The 19,308-nt window shown below is 38.9% G+C and overlaps 1 protein-coding gene across 4 annotated transcripts in view; it reads right to left on the minus strand.

Annotated features, from left to right (window-relative positions):
• The window catches only part of Rock1 (Rho-associated coiled-coil containing protein kinase 1), a 121,813-nt gene extending 114,094 nt beyond the window's left edge, over nt 1-7,719 (minus strand). For 2 of the 4 annotated variants that reach the window (NR_171200.1, NM_001389239.1), the window contains 1 exon segment: nt 6,754-7,707. Coding sequence is in view for 2 of the 4 variants with exons in the window: in NM_001389239.1 (NP_001376168.1) it covers nt 6,754-6,846 (93 nt within the window). In the remaining 2 variants the exon portion in view is untranslated. 4 annotated transcript variants of the gene reach the window in all.
• Nucleotides 7,720-19,308: the final 11,589 nt, after the last annotated feature.

The following is a 19,308-nucleotide window of genomic DNA, read 5'->3' on the forward strand; positions in this document are numbered from 1 at the left end:
AAAATTACAATATTACCTAGACGTCCTTTTTTTTTTAAACGTAAACTTATTTTGTATGTGTATATGTGGTCATTTGAATAAGAATGGTCCCACAGAGTAATGTATTTAAATGCTTAGTCTTCAGGGAGTGGCACTAAAGGATTAAGAGGCATGACTTAGCTGGAAGAACAGTCACTTGGGGCAGGTTCTGAGGTCTCAAAAGCCCACGCTAGACCCAGCCTCACTCTCTCTACCTTCAGATCAGAAGGTGTCTCTCAAACCACATTTCCAGTACCATGCCTGCTATGCCTGCCACCATGGTCCCTGCTATGATTGTATTAAACCTCTGAAACTGTAAGCAAGTCCCCAATTAAATGCTTTCCCTTATTAAAGTTGCTACAGTCATGGCGTCTCTTCACTGCATTAGATTAGTGACTAAGAAAGTATGTGTGGGCAGGCATACATATCATAAGTGGAGGTCAGAAAACAACTAGCAGAAGTCAGTTTTCTCCTTCTACCATGTGGGTTTCAAGGATTAACTGAGGTCATCGGGCTAAGTATATCACTTAAATGCCTTTAAGTGATGAGCTAATAATTCACTGATATCTATCTTCTTATACATGAACATACGTACTATAAACAGCTTTACTATGCTATACTAATTGGATGGTTCTTCTTTTGTTCAGTACCAGAATAGGAAAGCGATGTTAATGGCTCTTCAGTAAAGCCCCATTTGAATACTTTCTGACATGTAAGCTTTTCTGTAATTTCTACTATAGAATTTGTATTTTCACTGAATATATACCAAGATTTATAACGATGATATAAAACTAAACTGTAAGAGTACAAAGTCTGGGCTGAAGAGATGGCTCAGTGGTTAAGAGCACTGACTGCTCTTCCAGAGGTCCTGACTTCAAATCCCAGCAACCACATGGTGGCTCACAACCATCTGTAATGTGATCTGATGCCCTCTTCTGGTATATCTGAAGATGGCTACAGTGTACTCATACACAATAAATAAATCTTTTTTAAAAAATTTAATGATACGAATCATGTCTTGACTCTCACTATGAGCTCTATATACCCAGTTTTCTTGTAGTGCAAAAGGGCCCCTCCTTTATAGAATACATACTGAAAGTACAGAAGACACAAATAAAAAGAAAACTAGAAAACTAAATCTTAACTAATTAGCTCCCAACTGCCTTTCATACTAATCTAAAACTTTAGTAAAATTAGGTACTGTCTTAGTCAGTATTCTATGGCTGTGAAGAGACACCATGACCACAGCAACTCTGATAAAAGAAAGCATTTAATTGGGGGCTCCCTTACAGTTTCAGAGGTTTTAGTCCATTATTCTCAAGGCAGGGAGCATGGTAGCAGGCAGGTAGAAATGGTAGCTGAGAGCTCTGCAGGAAGAAAGTCTCTGGGTTTGGAGTGGGCTTTTTGAATCCTCAAAAACCCACTGCCAGTGACAAATTTCTCCAACAAGGCTACACCTACGCCAATAAGGCCATACCTCCTAATTCTTGTCAGGTAGCACCACTCCCTAATGACCAAGCATTCAAACAGATGAGCCTATGGGGGCCATTCCTATTCAAACCACCACTCAATCAGCCATATCCTGACAAAGGGGCTGGAGGTGTAACTCAAAGGTAAACATCTGTCATGAAAGCACAAGGTCCTAGGCTTAATGCCCATAACTACAAAATAAAACATGACTAAGGGAACAGTCTCCAAAAACTTCTCCCCTAATCGAATCTATCTACTGTCTACATTTTCATTATATTTGGTTTGGATGTTTCAACAATACATAACTGGATTACTTAATTTGCATAACAAATTATATGATAATCTCTCTCTCTCATTTTCTTGAAGCTAAAATGAACTTTCAGGGGATAAAATAACTCACCTAAAATCCTCCAGTTCGCAAATGACAAGGCCTAGATTTAACTTCACATTCAGATCTACATAAACATTTACTAAATGTAAATATAAAAGGATTGCTTTTTAAATGTCCTAGCAATAAACTAACAATCAGAACATCAGAACAGTCTAGTCTAAAGTATCCATGCTTGCAAGAATGAAAAAAGAATTTCATTGCTTGCGACAAGGAGTTCTTGGGGCTACCTTGAGCATCATAGTGAAAACCTGTGGCTAGAGTTAAGAATGTTCTCCACAGATTCATAGAAGGGTTAGGAAGTGTGGCCTTAGTTGAGGTGTGTCACTGGGAGTGGACCTTGAGTTTTCAAAGCCCAAAGCAGGCCCAGTATCTGTGTGTTTGTGTGTCTCTGACTGTCTCTGTCTGTCTTTCTCTAACACCCCTGCCGCCTGCCCCCCAACCCCCGTCTGTCTGTGTCTCTGTCTGTCTCTATCTCTGTCTCTGTCTCTGTCTCTGTCTCTCTCTCTCTCTCTCTCTCTCTCTCTCTCTCTCTCTCTGCTTGCAGATCAGGATGTATCTCTTAGCTACATCTTGAATACTATGTCTGCTAGCCTCCATGCTCCCTGCCAAGTTCCTGCAAGTTCCCAATTGAATGCTTTCTTTTATAAAAATTGCCTTGGCCATAGTATCTCTTCACAATAATAGAACAGTGACTAAGACAAAATCCCATCTCTTTAAAACAAAACAAATAAAACGAATGTTCAAACAAAAAAGGTTTGGTCCTACTAACACTAGTAAAACCCATAGCCTTGAAATTATGAGCACTAATGGGCACACAGCTATGGACAACAGTAGGTATGTGACTTTGAACATCAGTAGGCAGACAACTATAAACCATAGGCACTAAGGTCCAAAGACTTAATTATTTAAGTGCTTTCCTTCTACTAACAGAAGCATTGCTCTCAAATGTAATTAATCCAACTGGTAAGGGGACGGAAATTATGCAGCAATCTACTCAGTCTTTTTTAATAACTCAAAAGCTAGACTACTACTGCCAAAAACTTCACAACAAAATGCCCAATTTAGTGAGAGATAGTAGTGATACTAACAAATAATTTATTTTAGAATATAAGAAATTTGGGTTATAATATAATGTTCAAGTGGAGATACCTAAAAGACAGTTGAATGTTTATGATTTAGAATAAATAAAAGAATAAAGGGCAAATGAGATGGCTCAGTCAATAAAGATGCTTGCAGCACATGTCTGGCAAGCTGAGTTACTTCTCCAGCAACCACATAAAGGCAGACAAAAGAACTCCACAAAATTTGTCTTCTGACATCCAAATGGCAACCACAGATACACAGGCGCGCACACACAGACACACACACACACACACACAAAATAAATATGTAAATAAAATGATTTATAGATAATGGAAAGAGTGATAAGAAACTGATGTTTCAAGTTTGGAATGAATTATCCATTACATTCAAGGCAAAGAGGAAAAAACAAATCTGCAATGAAACTATGGGGAAGGTACTAGTTAAAAATACAGAAAAAAAGAATTTCATGGGGAAAAAAATGAAAATCAGCATCTAAACTTTCACTTTACATTTGCCTTTCATATTCTGTTTAAGTAATACGGTTTCCTTCCCCATCATCAACCTACATATCTTACACTTCCCCAGATAGAAGAAAACTGAAAGAAAAAAGAAGAGAAGAAAAAAGTCATGCTCTTGAAGAAATGGTTGGACAGCCACTTATTAGTGTTTCTTCCAAGTAAAACTGATAGCATTATTACTGCCCCAGACCAAAAAAAAAAAAAAAGTGTTTTCTGAGTAAAATTAGATTTAAATACGTTAGTTTGAAACCTTTCATTACTGAAGAATGGATCTAGAAGCAAACAATCTCACAACATATTAATAATGAGATTTAAAAAGACTAGAATGGCAAGTACTCAATGTGGCAAATATTATGAACATTAAGTATCAGCTAAATCAGAAATCAGTCAACAAGGGTAAAAAAAAATCTAGATAGAGGCTGGAGGGCTGCTAAGAGCTCTTTCAGCTCTTACAGAGGACATGAGTTCAGTTCTCAGTACTCAAATGGGTGACTCACAGGAACCAAGGGATCTGACATCCTTCTTCTGGCCTCTGATTGCACCTATATGCACATGGCACACATAAATACAAAGCTAGAGAGGCAATGGAGGTGAAAGGAGTATTAACCTCCAATCTAAAACAGGTCCAACTCTACACAAACACAAAAGGAAAGTGTAGGGATCTGATAAGTCACTATGGATAGTAGAATAAAGGAATGAGTGAGTGAATGAATGAATGAATGCTCAATGATAAACATAAAATATTGTACAAAGAAAATTCATGCTAGACATTATAAAACTGGAAAGCAGAATCGTTTCCAAAGAAAATTCCAATCTTTCAAGTTCACAGTGACCTGATAGTAAAATTTCAATGGTCACTTTCGATAATGGAATTTTCAAACAATCAAGATTATAAGATGAAAACAGAAAAAGTAATCAAATTCATTCTCTGAATGTTCCTTTAAAGTCTTGTGCTCCTAGTACCTGGCTACCTTAACACTGAAGACCTTGAGTAAGTTGCTTCTTTGACTCTTTATTCAACCTTCATCTACCACCCTTATCATCTCATCTCTCTCTAGGTTATCCCTTATCATTATATCAGTTACAATTTGTACTCTATAGACATGATTTCCAAGTCATTACTTGCTATTTTAAGTCTAATTCCACATCTACAATAGTCTACAGGCAATTTCTCCACACTTATACCACTATCTTGCAAATATAGCAAATTTAAAATATATCAGTAGGTCTATTCTCAAGCAATTCCCAAACTTGATTATTTTCACCATTTTTAATATATAGAACTCAGGCTCAATATTTTTGGAGTCACTGGACTAGTACCCCTGGGTTCTTTCAACTCAATCATGTTCCATCAATTCTTCCTTCTTCATTGTCATGTCCTAGCTCAGGGCTCCAATTGAGTGAGGACTGTTATGTTAATCTGAAAATTCTCCAATCTCACTTATTCCCAGTCTTTTTCCATACAAACCTATCTTACATAGAACTACTGGATTAATCTTCATTCACTCTGTGATAGCTAATTACACTTAATTAATTCTCCAAATCTAACTCTATCCTCCCAACTTTATCTTGTTTTTCTAAATATGTCACGGTCATTCATGGATGCCCATCCACCCTCTATCTGTTATCCTCAATTCAGTAGCCAATTCATCATAAAGCACACTCTGGCACTCTCAACTCACAGCAATTTTTTCCCCTTCAGTTTCCATTATATAGACAGATGATTGATTGAAAAATACTGAATAATCATTTAGAATTAATCAGTTGTTTTCTCAATCTGTAAACTGCTTACTTTGTTTCTGCACATGTATATAAAAATGTTTTCCTATGCAGATTCAACTCTTTCTAAAGAGCCCATGTACTGTGCATTTATTTCCTTTGTACTCTCCTCGGGTTCCTACTGATGATACTGTAACGAGAGAAAACTAGCAATAAAAAAGAAAGCTCCGAAGCCCTTCCTATAATCTCCTTCCTAACCTGAGGAGCAGAAAAGTAAAATAGGATGAGCAGATCGATGGTGGAGTGCATGCCTCGCATGTGCTGGGTTCAACTGTCAGGACCACTAATAACAATAATAAACCTAAGAACAACTTATAGAATTACATCAGACATGGACATTAGCAATGTATAGTTAAGTATGTTTAGAGGAATTCTGAAAGCTTTAATGAGAAACCTTACACATTAAAAGTATAGAATAGTTGAATATACTTTAGAATAACTGAAATACACACTAATTTTAATCTACAAAATTTCCTGATTCAGTATAAAATTTTACAATGTTCTCTCTCTGAATGGCATTATTCTTAAATCTCCAAACTATTGAGTATACAACGCTAATTCTCTAAAATCTCCATGTCCAGATAGACACTGAAACATGATTTGAGATCTTGTGATTGTTTAAAAACTAAAAATATTAGTATACAATTTTCAGTTAGTAGTAAACGGAGAAATTACGTTGATAACTGTATTGGCAGTACTCAAATGCCTATTGTTTACAAATAATTCTTTTTGCTATCAACAACTGGGTAATTTTTATGGTAGGATTTTGGCTTTTTGTGACCTAAAAACTTTAGAATGTTTTTAAAGTGGCAATAATTAGTTTACTACCATACACACACACACACACACCACCACCACCACCACCACCACCACCACCACCACCAGCACCACCACCAACAACAAAAAACGATTCTTAATATATGTGAAATATATTTACTAACAGTGTTTTAAAAGCCACCAAACTTGTGTTGGCCTAAGATTAGTTGTCGTAGGTGTTTGCATTTAACGTTCAACAGTTTCTTTAGCCTCAAGACACCTAAAATTTTTATCTTAAAAATCACTTCCTCAATATCAATTTTCCATTATCATGTCCAAGTATAAATTCCCTAATTCTATAAATAGAAAGTACATTTTTCAATAATACTGTCCAACTAATCGGCGAGGTTAATGCTAAGACCGTCTTTTAACAAACTACACAATATAAACTTTGACGTGTTAACCTTCTGATACAAAGGCTGCGATCTTACTTTCTAGGTATGCTCGGTGGACTGACGAGCTGAATCAAAACCAGAATTTCAGAGTAGGTAGCAGAGAATCACTGAAATTGCTAAAAAAGGGGAGGGGGTGAACAACAGATTTACTGGCGCTCTAAAATTCTTGCAAAAGAGAAATCTGGCATCTTCCCAAGATGACTATGCACACCTGAGACTCGTTGCAGTTAACTAGACTGCAAACAGCAACCCAAGGCAACCCAGAGAAAACAGCAGCACTCACCAGCAAACAATCTGAATTCACTTCCGATTTGGGATCCCGCAGCAGGTTGTCGATTTTTTCAAACCGAGTCTCAAAACTGTCCCCAGTCGACATGATGCTGCTACTTGTGACGATACCTTCGTACCCGCAGCGGAAAGCAAGTTCAACCAACTTCCTCCGCGGTGGGTTTGTAGCCGCGGGGCAGAGGAGCCGGAACCTCGGGGTCACCAGGTGCGCCCGGTTCCCCCTCCTTCCCCTCACTGAGGGGACCTCTGCTCTCTAGACCCCAGGCTGGGGGTGACAGCGACCCGCAGCCGCTCGGACACCCAAAGTCGCATCCCACCCGGCAGCCCCTCGCGACAGCCGACAGCGCCGTCGCCAGCAGCCCGGTCGCTCCGGCGAGGCACCTCAGCCTAGCGGGCCCCGGCTGCCTTCGCCATGGCGGGGCCCAGTCCAGAGAAGGGCAGCGGCGGGAAGAGGGAGCGCAGCAGGGTGGAGACTCCCTCGGGGCAGCCAGGGAGGGCGAAGAGGAAAGGCGAAAGCGAAGGGCGGGTGAGGAGCTGCGCCAGCTGCCGCCTGGGCCCCGGGCCGGCCCCGCTCCGCTCTAAGGCGCTAGCGGCTGTCTAGCCCTGCATCCCGGGTTCCACTCGGCCCGGTAAGACGCACTGATTTATCCTCGGCCAAGAGCTGGTTTCCACAGAACAGGCTCACTCTCCCATTTTATCCGGTCGCTGCTGGGGTTACGGTGTCCGGCGGGGCAGGGTGAGGTCGGTGGCCCCAGGGAGTCTCAGAGGAAGACTAGCTGGAGCGGGCCGATGAGGAAGGCGACCAGAGGGTCCGTGCGGCTGCTGATGCGGGAGCTTCTGGGAGGGGCCGCGGTCCGAGCTGGGAAAAGGGCGAGTCGCGGAGGCGAATGCCTGGGGGGTGGGGCGAGGAGGGCTCAGAGGGACTAATATGTCCGCCTTCCTGTTCAAACAAACGGGGACCGCCGGCGCGCAGTGCGCATGCGCGGCGCGGGCGTTCGGAAGGGGAGCGAGCGGGCCTCGCGCTCGCGCACGCGCACGCAGACGCCCGCCAGGGCGGGGCTGGCCGGGTCGCGACAGGAAGGAGGGGAGAGAGGCGGAGCCGGACACGGGCGGGGCCTGGCAGGCGGAGGGCGAAGAGAAGTCGGAAACCCAGTGGAGGACAGGGAGGAGGGAACGTTTCCCAGCCTCTGGTGGCTGAGCTGGCAGGCGCCCCAGATTTGCTTCCATTGGGCCTCTGGTCGGGAGACTTCTGACAGGAAAAGAAGGCGCTTGTTATCACTGATAGATACTTTTTGCGGGCTAGGAGGGTGCTTTGCTTCTGACGGTACCTGAAAGTTATTCAGCACCAGTGGAGTTTGGATTTTTCCGGAGCATTCTGGTGGGCTCTCCTTGAGCCCACCACGCAGATTCAGTGGGAAAATCACCACGCATTCAGTGTTCCCAAACCCTGTGTGTCAGGGGAGCCTTAAAATGTTGATTCTGGAAGACAGAATCAATAGAAGTCAAATGCAGTTTAATTAAAGGGGGAAAAGTCATAGGAAAATCGATGTTTGTAAGCTATTTCTATTCGTTTCTCACAGCAACTTGTAGTTTTGTCCTGTCTTTAAGATGCACAACTGCAGGGCATTTAGTAAAACTTTAAAAAGAGGGTTTTTTTTTATTACAAATAAAGAAGGATATGAAAATAATGGGCATTTCCTAATTCAGTTTTTCACTTAATGTAGGGAGACAGGCTGAAAAAGGTTTCTGATTATGTTTTTCCCTGCCTTCTGCGGAGTCCAACCTGTATTTGTTTCTAATCAACCCTTGGGTTTCATCATAGGTCAAATGAAAGATTTCTGGTTGACATGTGGATATGTTTCACTGCACACTGAAAAATACTACAGATAAAACAAATGTCCCGATATTGAAATAGCAATGCATAGCATCTGAACAATACATCAGCAAGGGGACCAATTAGGGAAACAATACATTGTTGGAAATTTTTTACTTCTTCATTTTATTAGATACAAGAAATGTTTAGCTATAAAGTCCACTGTGTAAATCAAGTTAGGAAGTAAGTCTTCACAGAAAGTCATGGCCAAAATAAAAAACAGGGACAAACTTCAGGTATTTCATTAAATGCTTTTGCAGTGACTTTTCTTGGCCCAGTATTTTAAGTCAGTCATGTGAATTAGATTTATTTTTAAGCATAGGGCTTAAAATAATCTGGCAGTTTCCCTGAAATAAATTTCCTAAACACTGCTTGTCCTTTATTTTATTACCATTTTTAGGTATTCTTGGGGTTTTTGGGTTTTTTTCCCCCTCAGAGAACTGAATATTATGCTGTTTTCCATTTGGAAACACATGAAAAAGTACAGATAGTTAAGACGACAAGACACCAATAAAGATAAGCAGTTGACAATGTTACGTGCAGTGTATGTGAAGTGTATATATGTACTTTATTTACTTACAAGGCTACTCTGACTATTGTAACATGCCATTACTTATATTCTAACAGTAGATGTTTGTTTTTGACAGGTCAAGTCTCCTAAATAACCCAAACTACAGGTGAATGCCCTGACACCAAGCTAAATTTATTTCTACATTAAAAAGTGTCCAAGTATAACAGAACCATGACATCTTTAAAATTCTATTAGAGACAGGAGAGTTAGAGAAATGACTTAATGGTTAAAGAGTGCTTGCTGTTCTGGGAGAGTACCAGTGTTTGGTTCCCAGCACCCAGGTCAGGCTCAGGACTCCCTCTAGGCCTCTAGGGCACCATACTTATAAGGCATACACTAACACAGACATACACACATACACATAAAAAAATAAAGAGAAATCTTTTTTTTCGGAGCTGGGAACCGAACCCAGGGCCTTGCAGTTGCTAGGCAAACGCTCTACCACTGAGCTAAATCCCCAACTCTGGTAGAGAAATCTTAAAAAGTAAAATTCTATTGTATAATTATGTCTAATTTTTCAAAAGAATTATAGTTTAAATCACTCTGAAGGATATTAAGATCCCCCAAAGCAATTACAAAATACTAATACCATGTATGACTATTATTCATTGCTTCCATTGTACAAATGTTATAGAATATACTAACTTTTCTCTTAGAAGCAAAAGTAGCAGAAGATGATATTCTATATTAAAACTTAGTCTATTAAAGTGTATACAAATAGCTTACCAAGGGCTAGGCACAACTCTTCAGACTTTTATATATCATCCAATTAAAACGTAAACAAAAGGTTCTAGGCAGTGGTGGCATGTGCCTTTAATCCCAGCACTGGGGATGCACAGAGGCAGGTGGAGCTCTAAGTTCAAGGCTAGCTGTGTCCACAGAGCAAGTTCTGGGACAATCAAGGCTACATAGAGAACCCTGTCTCAAAATAAAAACAAAACAACAACAACAAAACAAACAACAAAAATTTGAACGGCTAAAGAGATCATTCAGAAGTTAAAAGCACTTGCTGCTCTTCTAGAAGTTGTGAGTTTTGTTCCTGGCACCCATTTGAGGCAGCTTACAACCACCGGGTATCTCTGAAGTATCTGATATCTTCTGGCCCCTGAAGATCCCCTACATACATGGCATAGAGACATACATGTGGAAATGAAGATGTATATAATAATTTCAAAGTGTGTTATGCCTATGCCTATACCACAGATGGGAAAACATGTGCTCAAGATCATAACAAGCTTACTTGCTCACTAATCATGAAGGAACCAGAATGGAGCAGAGTAATATTGGGAAGATTTGCAACGGCTGACTCTATAACACTGTTGAATCTGAATGGAGAACCAAAAATGCATTGGATTGTTTGCATCAGAACAGATTTAAATGATTCCTTGCAAGAGAAGGATCAACATGATTATGATCCCTAGGGGAAGATGTAAAATGATATTGTAGGTTCAGAGTAAAGAAGGCCTTGACAGTGTTTAATGATATTGGATTAGCTAACCATTCCTAAATACTGGGCCCAAGAACCAGTGGTATCCCTTGGAGTTTCCATGATTTGTAGCAAAGTGAGAAAAATAAAGATGTAATCATCACATTAGCACATATGACTACAACTGAAGTGACGAGAGGCAGGTGACCTGGGTGCAAGGAGAACAGGCACATCCATGGAGTGTTACGTAGTTTGCAAATTCATAAAGGTTGTCCAACAAAGAAAATCTTTTAAAGGGTGTAATGTTTTCATAAACATAACAGAAGTAGTTAAAAAAGTTTCTTATCCTGAAATTTTTATATGTTTTGAAAATTAAACACAACTTTTCTTTAGGATGAAGAATAACCATAGATGGTCTGTGGATTTGCTGGCTTGTTTGAGTTTGTTTTATTTTGGTTTGTTGTTGTTGCTCAGGCTGGAGGCTGGGACCTCAATATGCTAAACATGTGTCTTGCCACTCCTGGGAAGAATTTTTTTAATGTTCTTAGTCAGAAATTAAAGATTATAAACTTGGTAATTCTGTTCAAACATACAGTCTAAAGTTGGTCACATATTTTATTTTTTGGACTTATGGATTCAGACCTCTGGAAATTTTTCATTTAGCTGAGACTCATTCTCCAACCTCCAGTGAGGAAACTACAGCACTGGAAGAATTGGGATGAGGAGTTGTTGGAAGAGATCGTAGGGAAATTGGATTGGGGTGTAGACTTCAATAGAGTGAAACAATTTACATGCGCATTCCTCTTACTTGTTATTTGGTAGAAAATATACTTGGTCAAATGTTTATAGAATTTCTTTTGTAAGGATTTGGCGGTGGGGGGGGGATGTTATGAGAGGTAGCCTCCAAAATTGACTTCCTGTGACCTATGTCTCCTGAAATACTCTAATGGAGCTCCCATCCACACTGAAGCCAGGCTGAGGCTTTTACCAGTAGGGTGCAACGTAGGCACTATGCCAGGCCTATGTTTTGAGAGTATCTGGCAATTACCAGATTTGTGCTCTGGGAAGTTGTGCTAAACTGAAATCAACATGGCACAAAAAAACCCCAAGCTTATTGAACACCAGAAGAGGTCACATGGAAGGCACCTGAGAATCCATCAGACTTTAAGATCACGTAACTCAGCCTTGGCCCGTTCCAGAAGTCCAGCTCCCTTCCCCCAGCTCAGGCCTTTTATACAGCTCAGGCTACACTTAAATTTGCAGCCTTCCTTCCTTAACCTCTCAAATACTTAGGTACCTGCTGACCTCAGCTTTTGATGAGACAGGGAATAAGAAGCTGGCTGATTCCTCAAGTATTGCTTATACTTCAGAATCATAAACTAATAGGATGATTCTTGCTTTGATCTACTGTTTTGGTGTAGTTCCTCACAAAAAGAAAACAAAATACTGTATCCCAGGAAAAAAGTTTTATTCACAAGTAAATATGAAGAAGAGAAACTGGAAACAGTATATACTTTTAAAATATTGGCTATACAAGATATCTATTGTGGGGCATTTAAAGAAATTACAGATTGATGCATGATATATCTTTTATTTCCAAGAGAACTGTACAAAAAATCCCTAAATGTTTTCAAACAAATTAAGGAATTCAGGGTTGGAGAAATAACTCAATTGGTAAAATGCTTGCTATGGACCTGATTTCAACCCCCAGAACCCACATTGGGATTTTAAAAAAGCCAAAAAACAAAAAAACAAAACAAAAAAAAAAAAAACAAAAGCTGAACATGGTGTCGTTTGTAGTCCTTGTGCTGGGGAAATGAAAAGTCTGGTCCTTGGGGCTTGCTGCATGAGTCTGGCCTAAGCAGTAAATTCCAGGCTAGTGAGAAACCCTGTCTCAAGAACAAGATGGATGGATCACAAGTAACTGTACCAGTATTTGACCTTTGACCTTCATAAACATCTGTACAGGCATGCACCCTCACAAACATGAACATGTAAGCGCAAGAAACACTTCCAGATTGTTTAAATAATTATTAAGTTGCTTCTTTCCTACAGAAATACATTTTACTTATACTTCTAAAGGGTTTATTTATTTTTATTTTATATGTATGAATATGTGCCTGCATATACATGAGTTCCGTGTATGCCTGGTACCCATGGAGGCCAGAAGAGGGAGGGCATCAAATTTCCTGGAACTTGAGTTATACACAATTGTGAGCTAACATGTGGGTGCTGGGAATTGAGTCCAGGTCCCTTGTAAGAACAGCAAGTACTCTTAACTGCCAAGTCATCTCCCTATCCCCTTAGCTATATTTTTACATTTCCTCAATTTTAATCATTTTATGGTATTTCCAGAACACATAAAATTCACATAAAATAGATACATACTATTAATTGAACATCAATTGTATGTCAGTTTCATAAATTACATACTATCCCAAAAATGCATGCCATAAATGTAGTAAGAATGTGATATAGCTAAGTTCCTATAGAAACCTTAGGCCACATCCAGGAAAGTATGATACTTACTATTGTTAATGCAGTTTTCCAAAGGGCATCATATTTTTTAAAATGTACAACTTTCCTAGATTCTAAAGAACTTTAGTAAACAGAAAGTTATGAGAATTTAGAGTCCATTCTGTTTCAAGAGGTTAGTTTTGCATGATTAATATTTACCCCCCATTTATTTTTACATGTTTTTCTAGGTCAGACAAGTGAATCAGGAAGAAAATGTTCCTTTTTTAAAGAGTATTTCTTTTGAGATCAGCTGAGAGAGAGACAGAGACAGACAGATAGACAGACACACAGAGACAGAGACAGACAGAGAGACAGAGGAAGAGAGGAAGAGAGGGAAAGAGAGGGAGGGAGAGGGAAGGAGGGAGAGAGGGAGGGAGAGAGGGAAAGAGTTTTCTTTCCATTAGAAACATTAGGGCTTGGGAATAAATATAGTTTAACATTTTTAGATTTACTACAGCCTTGGTCCTGCCTAGGCAGACTTGGGAATTTGGGAATCTGTCAAGATCACAACAAGAAAAGATATAGCAGGCTGTGAGGACACAGTGCCCTTACACTTCTCCTGACTCACCCTAAAATGCTCTCCTCTAACATCTGTTTTGTATTTCTTAGAAGCTTCTATTCCATTCAACTGCAAACATACTTGCATTGACCTTAGAAATAGAATGGAGAAATAGAAGGAAAGAGATTTCTGTAAACTAATTACTCCCCTGCTTTATGTCATTGCTGTCTTGGAGACCTCACTGCTACCACACCCCCAAGAATGCAAATGCCAAAAGTAGAGGATTTTGTATTTGTGAACATTCTGAGATGGTCTATTTGTGACCATAGTAAGAGAGGGAAACCCAGGTCAGGGCGGTGATAATAACACACACAGTTGGCTACATGCCCTCCTATTTTTTTTTCCAAGTCTCCAATCTAGATTTTCCCCCTCCTGCCTGAAAACAGTACTCCCCTGAATTCCAGGGCTAAGGCTGCTTTCTGAACCACTGCTTTTCAGATTTTTTACATCTTTCTCTTTAAGGTTCTTCATTGGGTAGATGATCAGCTCTCGTCCACTATTTACTTAGCTTTTATCATTTTTTAGAAATTATTATTATTATTATTATTATTGTTATTATTATTATTTTTTTTTACAGTTCAGTCATTATCACCATCCCGGTTCACCCTCTGACTGTTCCTCATCTCATACCTCCTACCCCATCTCCAAGAGCATGTCCCCACCACCCACTACCCCATCAGACCACCCCACTCCCTGGGCCCTCACGTCTCTTGAGGGTTAGGTGCATCTTCTCTCACTGAGGCCAGAACAGGCAGTCCTCTGCTGGAAATGTGTCAGGGGCCTCATATCAGCTGGTGTACACTGCCTGTTGGTCTGAGAGATCTCGGAATCCCAGTTAGTTGAGACTGCTGGTCTTCCTATGGGGTTGCCCTCCTCCTCAGCGTCTTCCAGCTTTTTTTCTAATTCAACCACAGGGGTCCCTGGCTTCTGTCTATTGGTTGGGTATTAAGTATCTGCATCTGACTCTTTCAGCTGCTTGTTGAGCCTCTCAGAGGACAGCCATGCCAGGCTCCTGTCTGCAAGCACACCATAGCTTCAGTAATAGTGTCAGGCCTTGGAGCCTCTCCTTGACATGAATCCCAATTCTTTATCATGCATCAGTCCCACTTCTAAGCCCTTCTAAGGACCTAGAAACTCAAGAATGTTTTTGACATTCCATTCTCACCATTCAGTGATCTCCTGGAAATCTCTGTAGCTAGAAGAGTCATGGATTGTTTATACTCCCACCCACCTTTTTTTTTTTTTTAAATAGTTCTAATGTAGATAATCTGGACTCAAAGTTCTTATGTAACTTTCCTGATCCTCCTTACTCTGTTAGTTTTACCATGCCCAATTTTTATTTTATGTATACTTTATTTGTAAACATGATTTTTGTCCTTTGTCTTTTAAATTTGCATATAATATAAATATTTTATTTGTTGAATTTATACATTTGATTTATGTGGCCTTGTCTTTGTTGCTTCATATGTTCCTTAGAGCATAGCTAGAATATTTATTTATTTATTCATTTACTTATTTACTTATTTAATGTGCATCAGTGTTTTGTACATATGTTTCCCTATGTGAGGATGTCAGAACCCTTGGAACTGGAGTTACAGACAGTTGTGAGCTGCCATGCCAGTGCTGGGAATTGAATCTGATCCTCTAGAAGAACACCCAGTGCTCCTAAACACTGAGCCATTCCTTCAGTCCCAACATACCTAACATTTTTAAAAGCAGTAATCATGTTTCTTTTGATTATAAAAATATTTTTTTACATTTTTTAATATTTTGGAAGATATAGAAAGTAAGAATAGAACAAAAATCACCATGGATATGCCTGCAGTATATCTTTTGATCTTTTTCCTCTGTGCAAACATTTGTTTATTTTACATGCTGCATATATAATTCTTATATACTGTTTTTCTCAGCTTGTATATCTTGCATAATATTCCATTACAGACAATTATGAATCTTTATTTAACCATCATCCTATTGGCTGTTATATACTTCTCTGTATATAAAGGTAGTTTTATTTTGTTTTATTCTTTAGAGATTTTTCCTTAGAAGTGATCAGTTCAGAATAGTTTAACACTTTTTGGGAATGTTGTTTTGCTAAGTTCTTTCTCAAAATGCTAATACAAGCATACAATGCCACTATTAACATTTTTGTGCCTTTTATTCTTGTCCTGGCACCGGCTGGCTCGTTATATTTGAGTTTGTTTTAATTTATTTATATACCTTTAATTTTGATGTTGAAGCTGAGTTTTCCCATGCTTATTGACTTTTTAAAAATTTTTAGATTTCTCTTACATGTATTAAAACGATATGTATGTACATCATGTGCATGCCTAGTGCCCAGTGAAGTCAGAATTGAGCATTGATTCCCTTCGGCCTGGAGTTACAGATGATGGTGAGCCATCATGTAGGTACTAAGAACTGAATCCAGGTCCTTAGCAAATGCTCTCACCCACTGAGCCATCCCACCAGCCCAGGATTTTTAGTTTTCTATGCATTAATTTATGCTTTACATCTATTTGTCTACTGGTTTTACACTTTTCTTCCTAAATTCATTTGTATCTTTTTATGTACATACATCATTGTAACCTTTTACTAATTGCAGATTTTTACCATTTTTTTACATTTTAAACATTTGTAACAACCAAATACTTTCTTTTAAAAGTTCTGTCATTATGTCATTTTTTTCTTTAGAGTTTCCCTATTTTTATGTATATAATGTCCTTCTGTGTTCTAAAGGTTTAAAATATATTTAGTTCCTTTTTATTTATTTATAAAAGGTTTTTGGAGATAGAATCTCTCTGTGTAGCCCTGGATGTCCTCAAACTCACTCTGTAGACCAGGTTGGCTTCAAATTCAGAGATTTACCTGCCTCTGCCTCCTGAGTGTTGGGATTAAAGGCATGCACCACCACCTGGCTTTAGTTACATTTTAAAAACAAACAAACAAACAAACAAACAAACAAACTTTTCAAGTGTGTGGGTGTTTTGCCTCGATGTATTTATGTATGTCTCATGCATGCAATAGAAAATGAATTGTTTCAGAAGAGGGCATTGGATTCCCCAGGCCTGGGATTACAGAGGGTAAGTGCTCCATATAAATGCTGGGAATCAGTTCCAGGTCCTCTAAAAGAGCAGCCAGAGCTCTTAGCTGCTGAACTCTCTCTCCAGCCTCCAGTTCTATTTTCTTTTGTTCGCTCTGCTCTATTGCTCTTCTGCCATGTCCTGGTTCTCTGTGTTTTCATTTTAAGTCTAATTGGAATAAATATTGATATAAAGTGAAAATCGTGTGCTCTCTAATTGCTAAACAATTTTAAAATGTTCATTTATGTGTGTGTGTGTGGCATACATGTGTGGGGACACTGCACCATAGTATGTGTGTAGAGATCAGAGGGCATCTTGGGAAGTTGGTTCCTTCCTTTTAATATCTGAGTTCTGGGGATTCAATTTAAATCATCAGGCATGGCAGCAAGCACCGTTAGCCAGTGAGCCATCTCTCCAGCCCTTTAAATTGCTAAACAATTCTGTTAGCAGCATTGAACGTTACTTTTCTTAATGATTGGTATACATGGATACAAATTATATATATTCTTAAACTCTTCTATTCTAGGTGTAGTCGTATAGCTCTTAAAAACAGAAAATGGGGCCAATAAGGTAAGAAGGTAAAAGTGCTAGACACAAAAGTCTGTGCATGTGCGCGCGCACACACACACAAACCCACCCCCCCACACACACCAGAAGTATGTTCCTTAGGCAATTATTGTTCAAACACTTAGTGTACTTAATGGCTATAAATGTCTAGGAATGTTGCCAGACCATGACTATTTATTAAGTGCTGAGAATTGAACTCAGGATCTCACACAGATTGAGTATATGTATCTGTCAGCCCCATATAAGATCATCTTATGAGGACTTCTACCATATATATGATCAGTCATTAACCAAAATTATTCCTTTTCTTTGTTTAAAGTTTCTAAAATATTTTAACCATTTGCTTTTAACTATGATTTATAAAGTAACTTGGAGCATCTTACTCCACCCCTCTTCTGCTGCAATTGTTTTATTCTGTTTGTTTATTTTTGTACTGGGTTCTTTTTTTTTTTCCTTTCTTTTTTCCAGAGCTGAGGACTGAACCCAGGGCATTGCTCTTTCTAGGCAAGCGCTCTACCACTGAGCTAAATCCCCACCCCCTGTACTGGGTTCTTATTATGTTGCTCATGCTGCCCTCAAAGTCCTGGACTGAAGTGATCCTTCTGACTCAGCCACATGAGGCTATGGGACTTCAGACATATACTGTCCTGAGCAGCAAAACGTTTTAAGTGTATAATTTAATTTAGACAGAGTTTTGTGATATACCATCTTCTCCCAAAAATTTAAAATATAGTTCTTAGATTTTTATCAGCATGGCCACACATATTTCTTACTGTAGGTATTTATGGTTAATCTATACATTTTGTATTTGTATATTTGCTGCCACCCTACCTGGGAGCTTGGTTTGGGCTTTTCATGATTATATGGAAGTATAGTATGGAACAGATGCTTAATACTTTTACCCAGCCATTCTGCTGATCTCCTATTGTATCAATAAGCTTTTAATTATTTTGAAATTCTTAAGTATATTTTAATAACCACTGTAACTCATCATAAATATGACAGAATCAATTATAAGATATATACTTATTTTATATAACACTCTTTTTAAAATTAACTTATTTTGTGTGTATATGTGTAGATGAGTGTGTGTTACAGCATATGTGTGGAGGTCAGAGAACTACTATGTGGAAGTCAGTTTTCATTTCCACCATGAGGTTTTGGAAGTCAGACTCAGGCTGTGGAACTCAGCAGCAAGTACTTTTACCCTGAGCCATCTCAGCAGACACCCTCTGACTCTTGTCTGGTGTTTACTAATGTGTTTTGTTTTTCCTCAAAAAAAAGTTGGCCTTAGACTTTGAAGCCTAAGCAAGCAACAGTAACAGAATTTTATAGTATTGTTTTGTGTTTTGCTTTTATTTTCCCTTGTGGAAAGTAAATTTGTCTTCCCACGTTCTGGAATAATACAGCTCCCCTTTAAAGCGAAACTTAAGTCTAAAAAAGTGACACAGTTGAAAAATGTTCAAATAAAACCACGTTACAAAAGGCATATTAATGCTGTATAGATATTATTACATCAGTAAAGAGAAAGGCACCGTCTTTATGTGAAAAAGGGTATTTTACATCAGAAATTGGTAAATTCTTTAAACTGAATTATTTCTGGGTAAAACTGTCAAATCGTGAACAGAAATGTTAAAAAAATGTATGGTAAAGCACCAAATTGAACCTTCTCCTGAAATTACAAAGAGAATTGCAATAAATATTGTTTGCTGTAAACTGGTGATTTTACTTATGATTCTATGCTTTTATTTACCAATACAAATCTTGGTTGTTATAACAGCCCAAATGTGAAAAAACACATTACAATGGGGGCTGTTCTAACTGAGGTGGAGGCTAGGAACAGCAAGCTCACTCACAGCACACGACTTTTTGCATTGAGAGTACTCCATGGAGTGCCTAGCTTAGGGCTCTGAGTAAAATGATTTCTGAGTCACAATCCTAGGCACCATGGAAAGAT

Source organism: Rattus norvegicus, chromosome 18 (genome assembly GCF_021556685.1).
Source record: "Rattus norvegicus strain SHRSP/BbbUtx chromosome 18, alternate assembly SHRSP_T2T, whole genome shotgun sequence".
Classification (NCBI taxonomy): Eukaryota; Metazoa; Chordata; class Mammalia; order Rodentia; family Muridae; genus Rattus; species Rattus norvegicus.